We start from the raw sequence: 15,723 nt of genomic DNA, 5'->3' as shown, positions 1-15,723 counted from the left end.
TATTAAAAATATATATTTGATAAAATATATAATATTATATTATGCTATTGGATGTAAGAAAGATCTCTATTTTCTGATATTAAAATGAAATTCAATTATGTGTATGTATAAATCGGTATTTAAATATAATAATTTAAAAACAATTTTCTCGCTGCACGTAGCAAATGTAGGACTAGGAAGAATTTTATTTTTGTGCGCTTTACTATTTTTTTCAACATGTTCAAATTCAACTGAAATTTGATATATTGATGTATTTGATGTAATGTCACTAATTTTTTTTTTTTTTTTTTTTTTTTTTGCAAAATAAACTATTAAAAGCTCATTATAAAGTTTTGAATATTCATGTTTTGCAAAAGATTTCAAAAGGAAATTGAGAAATTTTACATATTTATAATGATGTTTTTACTAGTTTTTAGCTATTATGCAGTGAAAATTTAACTTATTTGTGGTATGTTTTAATAGAGAAAGATATGTATTAATTTTTCGTGATTTTTTTATTACAAAAGACAAATTATACACAGCAGCAGCATCAGTTCACACAAATATACAGCACACGACATGAGAATGTAATAATTACACGTTACGACAAATAATTAACCTACGCGTGACTCGTTCCTCCTTAAAGTTGACAATGGAGGTTGAATAAATAATAATGACCCGTTTGGTGTTACACTTCTTAAAGAGCTAAAAGTTTCATAATAATGATCAAAGCTTATAGGACGCAGGGGGGGGGGCAGGGGTTTCTTAAAGTTGACTTGCAAAAAATCAGGATTGGCAGCCAAATATAATTTCGAAATGGAAAACAATAACAAACGATGACAAAAAGGCTTCCGAAATCGTCTAATCAATTAAAAAAATTTAGAAGGGGGCTCCGTAGGAGTTGGAGGGGGCAGAGGGGGCTCCATAGGTGGAGACGGGAGCAGGGGCGTTGTAGCGGGTGGCGGGTCCTCGGTTGTAGCCGGGCACAGGGGCGATGGGGATGGGGGCACCCTGGTGGGTCTGCTGGAACTGGGCGACCTGGATGGCCTGACGGATGCCCTCCAGCGAGATGTCAACAACCCTGACGGCGGGAACTCCGTAAGAGGAGGTGATTCCGCCGGTGCCGCCGCTGGCCTCGGAACGCAGGATGATCTGACGGACCTGCTCAAGGATCTGAGGATCGATGGTCTGGCCCTCGTTGGAGGAGCCGCTGAAGTCGCTGACGGCGGTCAGGGAGCCGCCGCTTGAGAAACCGCCGCCGAAGGAACCGCCCGAGCTGAACGAGCCTCCAGAGCTGAAGGAGCCCCCCTGGCTGAAAGATCCTCCACTTGGCCTGGGATAGTTGTATCCCGAAGGTGGTTCGGCACAGGCCAGAGCGGCCAGGCCAGCGAAGAGGCACTGAAAGAAATAAAAATAAATATTTAAATTGATTTTTAAAAAGCTAAATGATCGCAGTTAAAAAAATCAATGATGATTAAGATTTCCATCAATTGTGATGAATTGTGAATGAAATTACTTCCAGTTTTGAAAGCTTCCTTTTGAAAGTAAAGTTGCAATAAAAACCCGTCATTAATGTAATTACTGTTACTGCATTGGAGGGAATGTAATAGCATTGCATTAGCAAAAAATGCACACACGGAAACTTTTAGAGAGGATGAGAGCTGCAATAAAAAAGTGATTCCGGTGAGAGGCAAAGGACTCGAAACTTTCCTGGCGGTAAAATAAAAAGTATCCAATGAGAAATGAAATATTTTCAGATACGAAAAACAAATTGAGTTGTTTCTCTCATCTGATGGACCGCAATATTTCTAAAATCCACTAAGTCCGGCGAGTGAGTATAAATAATCCAAAATCGTACCACAGTGAAGGCTTTCATGTCGTGAGAGCGGTGGTACAGCGAAGACACCAAGAGTCGAACTGTGCCTTTGCCCTCCCGCTCAGGGCTCTTTATACCTGGCGCTGCGCGTGACGTCATTCGCAGAGAGAGTACCTGTCGTCGTGCAAGAGATGCAGCCCTGCAGCCCAAAAATCTTTTTTCCACATATCGGCAGCATCCTCTCTCGTCAACCGTGTTCGGTGGAAGGGACCGCACGGGATGGCCTATGCAAGAAGGTGTGGGAAAAGAAAGGGTTGCCTGCTTATTTTGTTTTCAAATTTAAATTATGCACAAACATACTCCACTCTCGGCGGCACCGAGAGTATGTACTATATATGTTTAAATAAATAATTCGGCACGAGTGTGGGAGACTCTCGCCTTGAAAAATGAAGATGCATGACGCCACTTATCACAATCAGGCCAACTGAAGAGCTTTTGACAGGCGAAGTACGTGATTTCTTTATGTTTTTTCCCAATATTTTAAAGATGTGGAAATTAAATTTTGGATTTAAAAATTGAAAATCAAAGGTTTAAAGTAAATTTGTGCAGAAAAAGTTTCTTCATTTGTGTCAACAGTTGCTATGAAATTCATGAAAAGGTCAAAATTTATTAAAAAAAGGTCAGGCCCATTTTTTAATTTAATTTACAATTTGCATCAAAAAAATCTGTTAAAATCTGTTTCAACAACTGTTTAATTATAAAAAAATTAACCTTTTAATTTTTTCTGCTCATCTTATAACATCTCTTTTCTGCTTTTGAAACCATTTTTTTTGCATTAAACCAAGTAACCGTGTGAGCAAAAATTTCTCCAACAACTAAAATAATTAGCCTATCTTTCGTCAATCATTTCTTATTCTTCTTTTAAGAAAAAGAAATAATGCTTGTGCACTGGCCATACTGCACTCCAGCTGGACACTTTGTAATGCAAAATGTGCTGCGTATGCACATACAGGTCTTTCCGCACACCTACTTGCTTGATGCAACTTTTCTCGAGACGAGTATCTCTCTTTCTCATTAACCCTTGTGTGATTTCCTTTTAATGACGAGAAAGACTCTCTCGTTATTTGTAGTTTTTTTTTTAGCTTGAATCTCCATTGCTGCGATTCATGAATTTAAATAATGGCTCCGAGTTGCGATGCAATCTTGAACATCTAACCAGACAATGTAAATTCTGCGTGAGAACTCCCAGAAGAAGAGCGACGGCTAATTTAATTAGAAACAAAAAGCGCCGTCAATCACCGCAGAAGCCCATTGTTCGTCCGCCGCGCGCCGGCAGTGTGGCTATTTTTTAGTAAATATAATAATAGTAACATGAACTGTTTGATGTTCCAACCGCGCATAATTTTATGTTTGAATGGCAAATTACGTTCTCACTCTCGCGCGTGTTGCTACTAAAAATTTTCTCCGTGATGGGTTGAGAAAAATTTCTTATTTATGCATATAATGTGTAATTAGGCAAATTTTTACAAAGCGATTCAAGCTATGATGTAAAATTGAGTAATGTTTGTATTTCCATGACGTTTCTAAATCTGAATGAACAACGAATATGAAAATAGAATTACTCAACACTGCATTAAATGCAAGTTTCAGCATTCAATTATTTATATACAAACAGAAATAATTTGAAAGCTTTGCTTGATTCACTAAAATTGAGGAATTGGAAATAAAATATTGTGGTAAAAAAAAAAAAAAAATACTCCCCTTTATTTAATGTTGATCCAAAGTCATTAATTGGGATGTACAAAATATTAAATTTCGGCTTCAAAATATGAAAATGCCAAAAGTAATAATTCTTTAGGAACATGAAAAATTGTTAAAAATTAAAAATTTTGATTTCATTATTATTATTTTGTAATCAACAATGTTTATTCTTATGGAAAACTCCTGAAGATCTTCACACATTAAAGATAACCTGTGAAAGTCACAAAGAAAATTGGCATTAAATATTTTCCCTATATTATACAAATGTCCAGAAAATTAATATTTCAATCTAGCATTACACCACAATTTAACGCCTTCGACTTAAAAAAGCAGAGTTGTTTATTATAGCATTTTTAAATTTCGCAATGTTTTTTCCTCCAAATCCTATAATCTGCACACTTTCCACCACATTTTATATTTAACGATTCCCTTAATTTGTTTTTACACAGCAAATAGTACCATAAATTTCGCGTGAAGATCCCACAAACAGCACTTCCGCGCATCATTTAGCTCAATTAAAATAGAAAAAGGGATAAATCACTAGGAAGGAGCATAGCCGTGCAGCAAAATATATATAATATATCCAATTTCCCTGGCGCACGCAAAGAGAAGAGCCATGTGCATGACACCAAAAGAGAGATTCGCCACCGCCGTGCCATGTTATTATTATTTTTACAACCGCTTTTTATTATATACGCTGGGGTCAGACGAGAGGTCAGTCCCGGCGCAGAACAAAACTCGATTTGACGATGCCCGTTGATCTTTCCAAGCGCCAAAAAAAAGAATGAGAGGAGAGCGATTCGATTTCCGTACAAAATGAGTTCTGGTTTCCAACTTTTACTCTCTCGAGACGAGACACGATCCTATTCTGCATACTAATTTATTACGAAATATTTGTCCTGCTCTGGGCGACTGAGGAAAAATTTAACAAAGAATATAGAATTATGATTAATGTGTTTTTAAAGGACACCAATTATGCGCTTTACCCGCGCGTTGAAGTTACCCAATACGCACAGTGACGCCTGCAAATTTTTTTCATGCTCTCTCTTCTGATGAGTGCGTTGTGGAAATCGGCGATTAAATGATTTAATCGTGCGTCTTTATGTAACAATGTAAACACCACGCACGCTGATTATTTCATAGCTATAAAATCACAACCCAAAAAGGTGAACAAAACGGTGGAATAAAATGATGCTTGGCGAATTGTTTCGCCGCCGGAGAACAGAGCGTATTGTGCGAATGCTGATTTCCATCTGCGCCATGGACGAATGGTTTGCTATTTTTTTTTCGTAACACTATTCAAGAGGGAGGTAGAGAGATGCCCATCTTGAGAGCGTGCAGCTGGGGATCAGAAAGCAGCCCAATAAAAAAGGAAAAGTTGCGAAATTGGGTAATTAATTGATGCCCTCTTGTATCTGATTGTCGGGAGAAATAATATAAATGATCTTTGTAGACTTGTGTTAGAAGAGAGCACCATATATTTATATTATTCGTTAAAATTTATGTTTTTTTAGCATCCATGTGCACGTGCACCATTTTAATTTTTACCACTTATTATTCAAATCAAATTCTTAACAATGAATTTTCATCATGTACAAAAATTTAAAAAAAAAAATTTAATGTTGTCAAATGTAGCTTCAAAATAAATAAATTAGTTAAAAAACTAGTGCACATTTTTTTCAATTCTTAAATTTTTATAACGACTGTTAATGTAAACATTTACGACAATTAAAACGAAATTAATTACCAGTTAAAATAAAATACATCTTTTTCTATTGATATATTATTCAACGCTCAATTTACATTTGTTTGCAAGCAAACAAAGATACAAACAAACAGGATTGTACTTTTTAATTTGCTGGCGGATCCATTTTGGATCAACGTGAAATCTCTTCTCTTAACTCGATCAATGTTTACAGAATTAATGGTGCACAAAAGTTCGTGGCGATTTCGGGCTGCTCGTGCGTGCTTGATCTGCTCTGCAACAACACGATAATTTATCTGAAAACAGTCTCGCAGACACGCCGAACAACCTATCTTTATATTGTCGTCTCTGAAAACACTTTCACTGATGCGCGGGCTGAGCGTTAAAGTGATTTAGGAGGCGCAACTTTTTTTCATTTATAAATATAGAAACTGAACCCGATCTCTAAATGAACGATATGTGGGACGGTATTTTTGTTGCTTCACTAAAACAGATGGTTGCCGGAAATGATCTATGAAAAAAAAATTAACAAAAATAATAGTTACAAAATTTATTTCAAAATTGCAAGCATGTAAAGATTATTGTATTTAGGTGCTAATTGATAAAAAAAAAAATTTGAGATGAGTGTTTAAAAACTTTTATAAAAGTTCGTCGCTTAGGCAAAAACCTTTTAATACGTTATACAAACCTTTACATTTTTTGCTCGAAGCACCTACGCAGACAAAAGAAGTGGTGCCAAAATTGCGATAGCTTGAAAGCCCTTCCGAGAAATCTCGTGAGTCTGGCAAACTATTTTTTGCGAGAGGCCGAAAGTGTTTTTTAGCAACAGTAATAAGTTTGATAATGGTTTGGTGAATTTCTATATAAATGCCTGTATACCATTTGGAAACAAAATAATTCAAATATTCCGCACACAAAATTTAAAAAAAAAATTATTATGACCGATACAAATTATTATTGTGTGGTTAATTAATGATTTTTATATTTTTTATTTAAAATTACAACTCACATTTGTGCGAGCAAACAAGGAAAAAATATTTGATGATTAAAATTTCCATTGGAAAATTTGTTTGAATAAAAAAAAATATCGTCGGAAAACCCCATACATTCAATCGCAGTTGTTGAATCACTTATCGTCGGTAGTGCGAAATTCAGAGCGCACGAACTTCGTGATTTTATGCGCGTTTTATTCGTTCACGGTGTTCATATGCTTGATAGCACTCGCGGGCGGCCAAGTTCATCGACCATGTCTCATTTCAGTAACAATAATGAGCAAGTGTGGGAAGCAGAACAGACATTATTACTCTCTTTCTTTACTGCCTTAAGTGCATACACAATCTAGATTTTAGCACCACTGTTAGTAATTCATTAAAGTAATTTGGTGCGATAAATTAAGACGGAGGGAATTAAGAACTACTCAAATTATTACCAAAAGTGAAACTGCAACTTCATTATTTTAAACAAATATTGTCAAAACTTTTTCCTTTTGCTGATCTCAATTCCAGATTTTTTTTTTTAATTTGCATTCTTATTGGTTGAAAGCGATTTGCTCTTGAGTTTAAAATTAACATGCTAATTTTTAATGCAAATTTTCTGGCTCCCATCGGGATAAGCCTCAAATTAGCTTTCCGAGGCCTCCTTTCACTGAAGATCCGTAGTAACACCATTTTAATTTATTCTATTCACCCACGGCTTTATGTGTCATCGAATTATTTTGACCAAACTGAGTTTAAGGCCATCGTGTTCAAATATTCATGAATCAATTTTCGATGGAAGGAAAAACAAGTTCTCGGGTTTGCAAAAGCTAGCAGCGATTTTCATACCTTAAAGATAATTATGTGCATTTTATATTTTATATATGCGCCTATAAAATATACATATAATTGAGAGGTGCTGTATGGAGGGTCATTCAGGAGGGCAATTGATGAAGAGAGAGGTAAAGGTAAAAGGCGATCATAATTTCAGCAGTCGCCGTTTTCTCCGCGAATGGAAAAAAGGCCGAGCCTGCTTTTATCCAAGCGAACATCGTCGCAATCATCTCGTTCTTGAGATCTCTCAAGAGGAGCGACGTGACCCGCGCGGACTCTTGAAATAAAAGCCTTGATTTTATTTGTTCTCAGTTGCGACAATTTTTTAAGGGCCGCTTACTACTGTAGGCCAAGGATCAGCATAAGATGTCTAGCGGTTTGTTTTTATAACTTATTTACCTACCATTTAAGCAGTGTTGTAAAATTATCATATTTTTTAAGGCTTAAATAATTTTTATTTTAAACAATAGCATTGCAACAAACAATGAATGTTAGACTTATTTTTTCCACGCATTCTTTTTTTGGCAAAATGAGTTGATGCATCAGATTGCAGTTAAGTATTTAAGATGCACTTTTTCTTTCTCGCAAAGAATTTATTTCCAAAAAGCGTGGGAGTGTAGGCGTGTAATTTGACTCTGCTCGCCTCTCAAAAGCACACATACGCGTGGAGTCAAGATTAGAAACTGTTAAGTGCTTTTTCCGCGCCTCTCCAGAAACTCCTTCCTGTTTAATGTAATTATTAAGTTTGTGCCAAAAAGTAAGTAATTGTCAAGGAACCATCCTTCCACTCTGATTACAAGAGAGTTAAAACCTATAATTTTGGTGGATTTTGTATTTTACTTTCCATCGTGTTCATTTAACAATATGAAAACGATAAACAAAAGTTCATTATGGTGTGTTATTATTTTTTTTTTTTTTGTAATTACTTTTAATAAATATTTGCATATGACTAACTTAGTTTTATCTATCTTGATCAAGTTATTCATGAAATTGATATAGGTTTATCTACAAGCAGTTATGTGAGTTTCAAATGATGTAAATATTTGAATTTAAAAAACTTTAAAACGCAATTTATTTCTTTAGCAACACACTTTCAATTAAATTGGAAGCTATTCCTATGAAACTTGTGATTCATTTGATTTAATTTATTCTCTCGCAACAAGTCAATTACAATCATTGGAAGCAAAAAAATCTTGCTTCCATGAAAAAAAAACGGCACATGAATTTCCAAATCTGCTTTCCTCGTGATTTATTAACGCGCGCTGCTGCGGTTTATATTCCACGATTCACAGGGCATGATTAAGTGTAAAAAGAAGAGGCAACGTAGACAGCAGACAATGGCTAGCTGGTACTCAGAAACTCACAGTCGCAGAGAAAAGAAAGTCTTTCTTGAATTGGAGTTGTATGTTAAATTATCTTTGAAATGCAGCAGCGCAAAAGAAGCGACCTGAGTCACTCTATGCAAAAAAGATCGTCTCTCGATCTTGGCGTCTCGGCTCTTGGCATATATTTAAACTTCTGAAATTTTATGGATTACAGGATCTCTTCCAAAGGTTTTTTAAGAAATGGGGGGAAAATAAGAAGAGATTTTTAAATTAATTAAACTAAAATATACTAATTACTAAGTTTAATTACGACAAGTGCTAAAATAAGTAGTGAAATAGGACTTAGTCTGTTTATTCAAACGATCGAGCAAAAACACTCATCTTGGACAGCAAGTGTCCATTAAGTTGGCCACCTCATAATTCAGTTTCTCAACACGTAGTCTGAATACTAAAGTTGTTATACCGCTTGTCGTTTTTGAAAGACGTACAGAGGAGTAACAGGTTTTGCAAATAAAAATCTTTGATCGCTTCTGGGTCCATAATTCACACACAAATGTAGACCACTTGCCGATATATAGTACAATAAGTAATTGCTTGATATATCCTCTCTATGCACTTTCACTGAGCGGGTCTCTCTGTGCAAACGAACAGCGTTTTCTGCCTCCTTACGTTTGTACAGTATGTGTGCCAGAGAGGCAAGACGCAATGTAGTCGGCGGAGTTTTAATAACGCCCAGAAAGAAAGAGATGCATTTCTCTTCCTGCTGGATGCTCAGCCAGTGAGGCCCTTTGATCTCTTCCGTGATTGCCTTTTAATGGTCAGGTCTTCACGTTAATTGCTGGTTTAATTGGGCCGAGCATTGCGTAATCGTGATTCATTGTTGTGATGATTGAAAAAGTTGTTTGCCTTTTTGCCTAATTTCCAAATGGTGCTATTAAATAATATGCATGTGTTTTTTTTTATGTTTTGATAATCGCGGAAATCGTTTAGAGAAAGCAAACCATTCATTTTTACAAAATCAATCAGAAAAATCATGACTTGTGTCTGATTATTGAAAGATCAATAAAATAGAGATAAAACATTATCCGAGAAGCAAGTCTTTTTTTCACAAGTACATTTTTAACTTTCCCAATAATCGCTTTATATATATATATATATATATATATATATATATATATATATATATATATATATATATATATATATATATATATATATATATATATATATATATATATATATATATATATATATATATATATATATATATATATATATATATATGATATAGAAAAAAGTTTGGCTATTTGATTAGGAAGAACAAGGCGGTCGATGTGAAGTTAAAAAATTCTACTACACACTAAACTTGTTGTGTGATTTACTACTTTGCTAAATATAAGCAAACATAGAAGTGTTGTCAAATTTTGGGTCCCCCTAAATAATTTAGTAAGCTAACAACTAACAAGGAAAGCCTTGGAAATTAAAGTGCAAAAAAGTGCTGCAAATACAGAAGTCATTGAAATCTATCCACACGCCTGCGGTAAGTATTTACAGAGATATAGCTCTGAACAAATTATCCAAATAAACAAAAAAATCTTCCCTTGAACTAGAAAACTACGACTTGCCAAATTAACGACAATGCCTAAAATTTATACCGTGCAGCGACTGCAGCGTAATATTTTAAAAGGCTTAAACTTAAAACTGTTGTTTTTATCTGGAACCTTCTATGTTTGTTTCACAACTGTGAGATGGTCAAAGCTGTCGGTACGATAGTAAACAACTCAAATAAATGACCGCAAATGTGTGCGTGTGAAAGTTCGTTTTTATAGATTGATGCGACAGCAGACGGCGGCGCACAAGGAGGAACACCTTTTGCTTGCAATGTGATGTAATATTATTCCCTAATAGCTGCACATAATCGATGAACCATCAAGTGCGAGATGAATTAGGAGAGAAAATCCTCAAGTCGATTGAAATAAGAGATCGACGTAATAATTTGTAAAAGGCGATTTTCCGCCGAATATTATTATGATAATAATGCTGACGAGTAATTTGAGCGCTTCTCTGTGATGATGATTGTAAAATGTGAAAGGCTTTTGGGATTTGTGTGTTCTGAGCAGCGCTTTCTGCCACAACAGAGACTAGATACCGAAATACTTGTATGTGATGTGTGGGGCTGCGGGCATCAAGTCTTCAGAGTGATTTGGCCCAAAAGATAAAATCCATTCGTGATGCAGCAGAATATAAGATTAACTTTTGGTATATACGCACATTCAAGAGCTTGATTAACGCAGCTTAAATGACAAAAAAAATTAAAAACTAAAAAAAAAATAATAAATTGGAGAGAAATCTGTGAAAGGCAAATGATGAGGAAAAACAAATTATAAAATATAGAGGTGAAACTATTGTGACGCTAAGTTCCTATAGTAAAGAAATTAATGAAGATATTATTACTTTTTTTTTTTAATTTTAATACCTCAGAATGGGCTGTGGAGACTATCTTTTGATACTACTAATAAACTTTTGATTAATCCTTTCTACCAGAATTTTTAACTTTTTATACAATTTTAGATTATTTTTTTGCTAAGATTTGACTTTAAATTTATATAACTTTTACTTCTAAATACAATCAATCAACAAAAATAAAGTAATAAAATAACTTTCATCTAAGTAATTGCAAAGTTTGTTAAAAAAAATTATTACAAAAAAATTTTAAGTTGACATAATCATTTTTTTTTTAAATTTATTGCCATTACTTTTTATTTTTTAATGTCTGAACACTAAAATTTATTGAAATAAATTTTGTCCGTGGCCATTGCTCAAGTAGAGATTTACTTTTATAACATGAGGATTGGCTAGTAAATATGTAAATTGTATAAAATTTTCAAAATTCAGATGACACCAAAATATATATTATTTCTGATATTATATATTAAAAGTATAAAACTATTAACTACTTTATCAAATGCTTAAGTTCTATCTTCTTTGTCTTGAGATATATTTTTGTAATATTCCCTTTTCCATTTTCCTCCTTTCAAAAATTTACGCAAGAATATTGCCGTCGGCTGTCATTCTCTTGGCTTTCAAATCGCAATGTGTTTAAAAAAAGCACTAATTGTCCAGCATAGGGAATGTTGTCCTGCACATTGCGCGTCTGGCAGGTAATAATAAAAGGTGACTTCTGAGCAATTTGCGCGTCTTAATTGCGGCCTTTGCGAACATTATGCCGGACGAGTCACCTAAAGGTTTTTGTCGCACCAGGAGTGAAAGTTTTAAGGGCCACCGCCAAACATTGCCGAACGTGTTTAAAATTATATAAATCACGTATTATATTTGGTCAAAAATATCTGCAGCTTTAATGTAAGACGTGTAATGCGTGACTCAATCAATTAATTCACCACGCTGAACCAATTTTGATTTTTCCAACGCCAATATTTTTTATTTTGCATCTACTACAACATATCTTAGGATTGAAAAGATTCAATCATTCTAAGATAAGGCTGCCATAAGAACCAATGGTATTCGATTTCGCAAATGGTGAATTGGTCAAAATTAATTCATGTTCGTTGAGAACATGCATACCATTTGCAGTGGGTTGTGGCGTAAGATGTAAAAGCAAAATTGTGGAGGAAAAAGTTGAATATTACTTCCATCAGACAAGGAGAACGAAAAAAAACTCAATTCGCACAAACAAGTGATGCACAGAGTGATTTTTGTGCTGGGAGGAGACCAGCTTTAATTTGAGATTCATTGCTTCTAAGAGCGTGAGAAAGTGATCTCTAAAAGCTGCACCGTACCGTGTCAGACAGACGAACATGTGGGTTGAACGTCGAACGAGAGAAGCAACAACACAGCTCGCGTGCAATTTTAGTGATGAAAATTTCCGATGTACTTAATAAAATATTTTGATATCCAAATATGGTTATAAAACCGGTTAATTTATGATTTTTTTTTTATTATGCTTGGCAAAATGAAAAAAAAATGAAATTATTTATTGCCGCACCACACATAATTTTATGGATCTTTTTGCTGATATTATTGTCGGCTGGGAAGTTAAATTTTTGATTATAACAGTGCAACATTTGAGTTTAAGATAGGTATAAGGTCAAGACAGCGTTTGTTGGTCTCTTGTCCTTTGTCAAAACCCAATACGGTAGTAACAATAAAAAGAAAAATGTGAGGTCCGTTGGGGTCCATAGGTTTTCTCATTATAGCTGAATTCAATTGCTTTTGATTGTTACCCAAAGTTTAAAGAATTTTTTTTTAAATGGGCATTTGTATTATACGTTTATGACAGTAAGAAGCAGAATTTAAAAATCTGCATTGACATTTTATTATATTTTTCCAGAGTTCATTTAACAAGTAAATTTCAATTTATCAATTTTGCTATTTTGAAATCAGCCCAATAAGGGAATTTTATCTTTAAAAAAAAAAAAAACACACATGTGCGGTGTGCAAGTTAAGCTTTTATGCAGATTCAACAATAATTTCTTACGTATTACACAAAGCCCTTTGCTTTTATATAAACTCATTTTCAGACAGACGATTCTGGGTGTGATTACCGACAGTAAACTGAACGTGCGTTCCAGTTTCTCTCTCAAGCGAGTTTTTTCTGGCATTTGCAACGAGAAGAACTAATTTCAATGCAGGCACGTCTTACTGGCACAAAAATTTCGCAACGCCCGGCCGTTCTATCAAAAGCTGATTTGAATTAGGTTGCAATTCATGTGCGCGATCTTGTGATGAGCGGGCGAGTGCGGTTCCTTTGCGTTTAGTAATTTTTTTAAGTGCAACGCGCAGACGGCATGCAAACGGCACTCATTAATTTACAGCTTGACGCTATACACTCTTGAAATGTTGAATTGGCGGCTTTTTTCATCTGCGTCAGAGAAGATCTGATTGGAACACAATAGCTATAGAAAATAATGCTCACTTTTTTGTCGGCTCATTTAACACTCTACTTAGCACGCAGCTTGCAAACAATATTGGTCGCTGCGTATGAATTGCTTCTCTTTTTATAGCTTTTTATTCTTGAATCTGCAGGAGAAAATTGAGATTGTATTATAACGTTTAATTTTTATTATTATTGATATATCATTAATTTTTTATGCTTGTGGTCCTTATCAGTGGCTAAAATTAAATGAATAGGTCGTTTTTGTAATTTTGCCAGCTAGCAAATTATGTGTTCCAATTTTCTTCCGCCGTATTGTAGATTGTATAAAATTCTATATAAAAATGATGATTATATAATTATGCATTAAATAACATTATGCGTGCTGTTGTTAATCACTTACTTGAAAACTGACTTTGATAAAAAAAAATTCAAACAATTTGAAAGCACATGATGTGTTTTAATTAATAGATTAAATTAAAAACTTTGTTGCTATTCTACAGCTTGAACCCATTGTTGCAATGGTATCAATTTTGCGTTTTGAAAAATATTGAATATTTAAAAATTTGCAGGTGAAGTTGAGAGAAAAGATAAGCATCTGGACTAATCGCGAGACACAATGTCATATTCAGATATAGCAATTGAGTGTAATGAGGTTAATTAAGAAGAGTACACTCCATTCAATTGATGCATGTCTTGGGACCGCGCAAGCGAGATAATTAAAAAGGCGCGCAGTTAGCATCCAGCAAATTGATTGCATTATAAAGCCTAATTGTTAGCAACGCATTGTGCCCTTCGCGATGTGACATAATCTGCGTGACATATTCGTTTCGCACGTATTGTTGCAAAAAGCAGGACACCTACTTAATTTGCAAAAGAAAATACATAAGCTTTAAAAGTCCGTCATTACTGACAATGAGATGAAATTGGAAAGGGAAAGTGCAAAGAGCAAAATGCGCAAACATGTTTTGTGCGAATTGGTGCTGATCAGTGTTTGCAGAAGAGAAGAGGTGCCAGGTCGTGTCATCAAAGAGTAGCCTTGGCACCATGCGTGTCTAAAAAACTAAAATTGAAAGAGAAGGTCGTATTATGTCTAGTAGAGTAGAGATGAACTTTCTCACCCCTATAATTACAAAAATTATAAAAAAAACTGAAATGGCAAATTGGCAATAATATGAAACAAAATTAAGAGTTGCAATCTTGATTTAAACAAATGATTTTTTGGGGGGTCAAGACAGCATAATATGTTGGTCTCTGTAATTTTTCAAAATCCAATTTTATTTATTTTTTTTATTTCATATTGCTAAGTTAAATTGAAAAAGTTTTGAATTCGATGGAGTTGAAAATAAAACGAATAACTCCTGTATATTATATTAATGTTGTCTTTTCTTTCCCTGCTTTTAACGCGTTGGTCATATTTTGAAATTTTTTTATTTACCCTCTCTTAATGCCGGTGTGTGAATAAAAAATAAGCAAAGTCATTAATTTATCATGTCAGTCTTCTCTCGCGGGCCTGTTATACAATATAAAAGGAAATTCCCTAATGATGTTGCCACGTGAAAATAATTGCATCTCCGCGGTAGCTTGGTAATTCGTGTCATCCACGACGCACGCTGAGAGAAAGAGATAATGAGCTGCATTTTCTTCCGAGACCTTCAGTTCGCACCTCTGAAAAGCGTGCAGGAGCTCTTCCGTTTTTACACCATCAGCGACGGCAGTTTCCCCAAATTACAATCATGTTTAGCAGCGTCGGCGTCGGCGTGCATAATCATTCTAGGACCCGTCGCTGCTCTCATCGCACACACTTTTACTACCTCTTTCAAATGCAAATTTTTGCACGATTGCCAAACCGCCTGCTGCCTTGTTCGAGCAAAAATATAGCATTTTTCTCTTGTAACGTCATTCACTGTCAGCACGGCATAACTTGAAAAATGATTAATTCGTTTCTGCAGATATTTTTTACTTAAACCTCTATAATATGTATAACATAATATTGTACTTGTTAAATATGAGGAAATATAATTGAAATCAGCAATTTGTTCTGCGTATCCCTCTATAACGCTCTATATTATTGCCAAAATTATGAAGATATGAAAAGTTTTATCGGCATTACATTATTATTCATTTCATTTAAAATTATAGCTTAAAGTGAATTAAAAATTATATCTTCTCCAGAAAAAAATATGATTAATATGTTCCATATCAGTTTCTTACTATGGAAATGCTAGTTAGTAAAAATATTTTTTAATAATATATTTTTCACTCTACAATTAGTAAAAAAAAAAACTTGTTTGCACACCAGTGATTAAGCATTGAGGTAAATATGTCACAATGATCAGTACGTATGCATTAATCGCCATTCACGTATGCAGTAAATTAATTTTAATTTAAAAAGGACTGCTGACCACTACTGATGGGCAAAGGTCATTCGCTTTCTC

The 15,723-nt window shown here is 34.5% G+C and overlaps 1 protein-coding gene across 1 annotated transcript; it reads right to left on the bottom strand.

Moving 5' to 3' along the window:
* Window positions 1-475: 475 nt before the first annotated feature.
* On the bottom strand, window positions 476-1,996 carry LOC132203113 (uncharacterized). The gene is made up of 2 exons (XM_059630610.1): window positions 1,838-1,996; window positions 476-1,377 (listed from the first exon to the last, which is right to left on the bottom strand). The coding sequence occupies exons 1-2, from the start codon at window positions 1,952-1,954 to the stop codon at window positions 859-861; spliced, it is 636 nt and encodes a 211-aa protein (XP_059486593.1). The 5' UTR covers window positions 1,955-1,996; the 3' UTR covers window positions 476-858.
* Between the last annotated feature and the right edge of the window lie 13,727 nt (window positions 1,997-15,723).

This window comes from Neocloeon triangulifer, unplaced genomic scaffold (assembly GCF_031216515.1).
Source record: "Neocloeon triangulifer isolate White Clay Creek 2 clone unplaced genomic scaffold, ASM3121651v1 ptg000017l, whole genome shotgun sequence".
Classification (NCBI taxonomy): domain Eukaryota; kingdom Metazoa; phylum Arthropoda; class Insecta; order Ephemeroptera; family Baetidae; genus Neocloeon; species Neocloeon triangulifer.
This window is presented reverse-complemented; position numbering and strand designations above follow the sequence as displayed.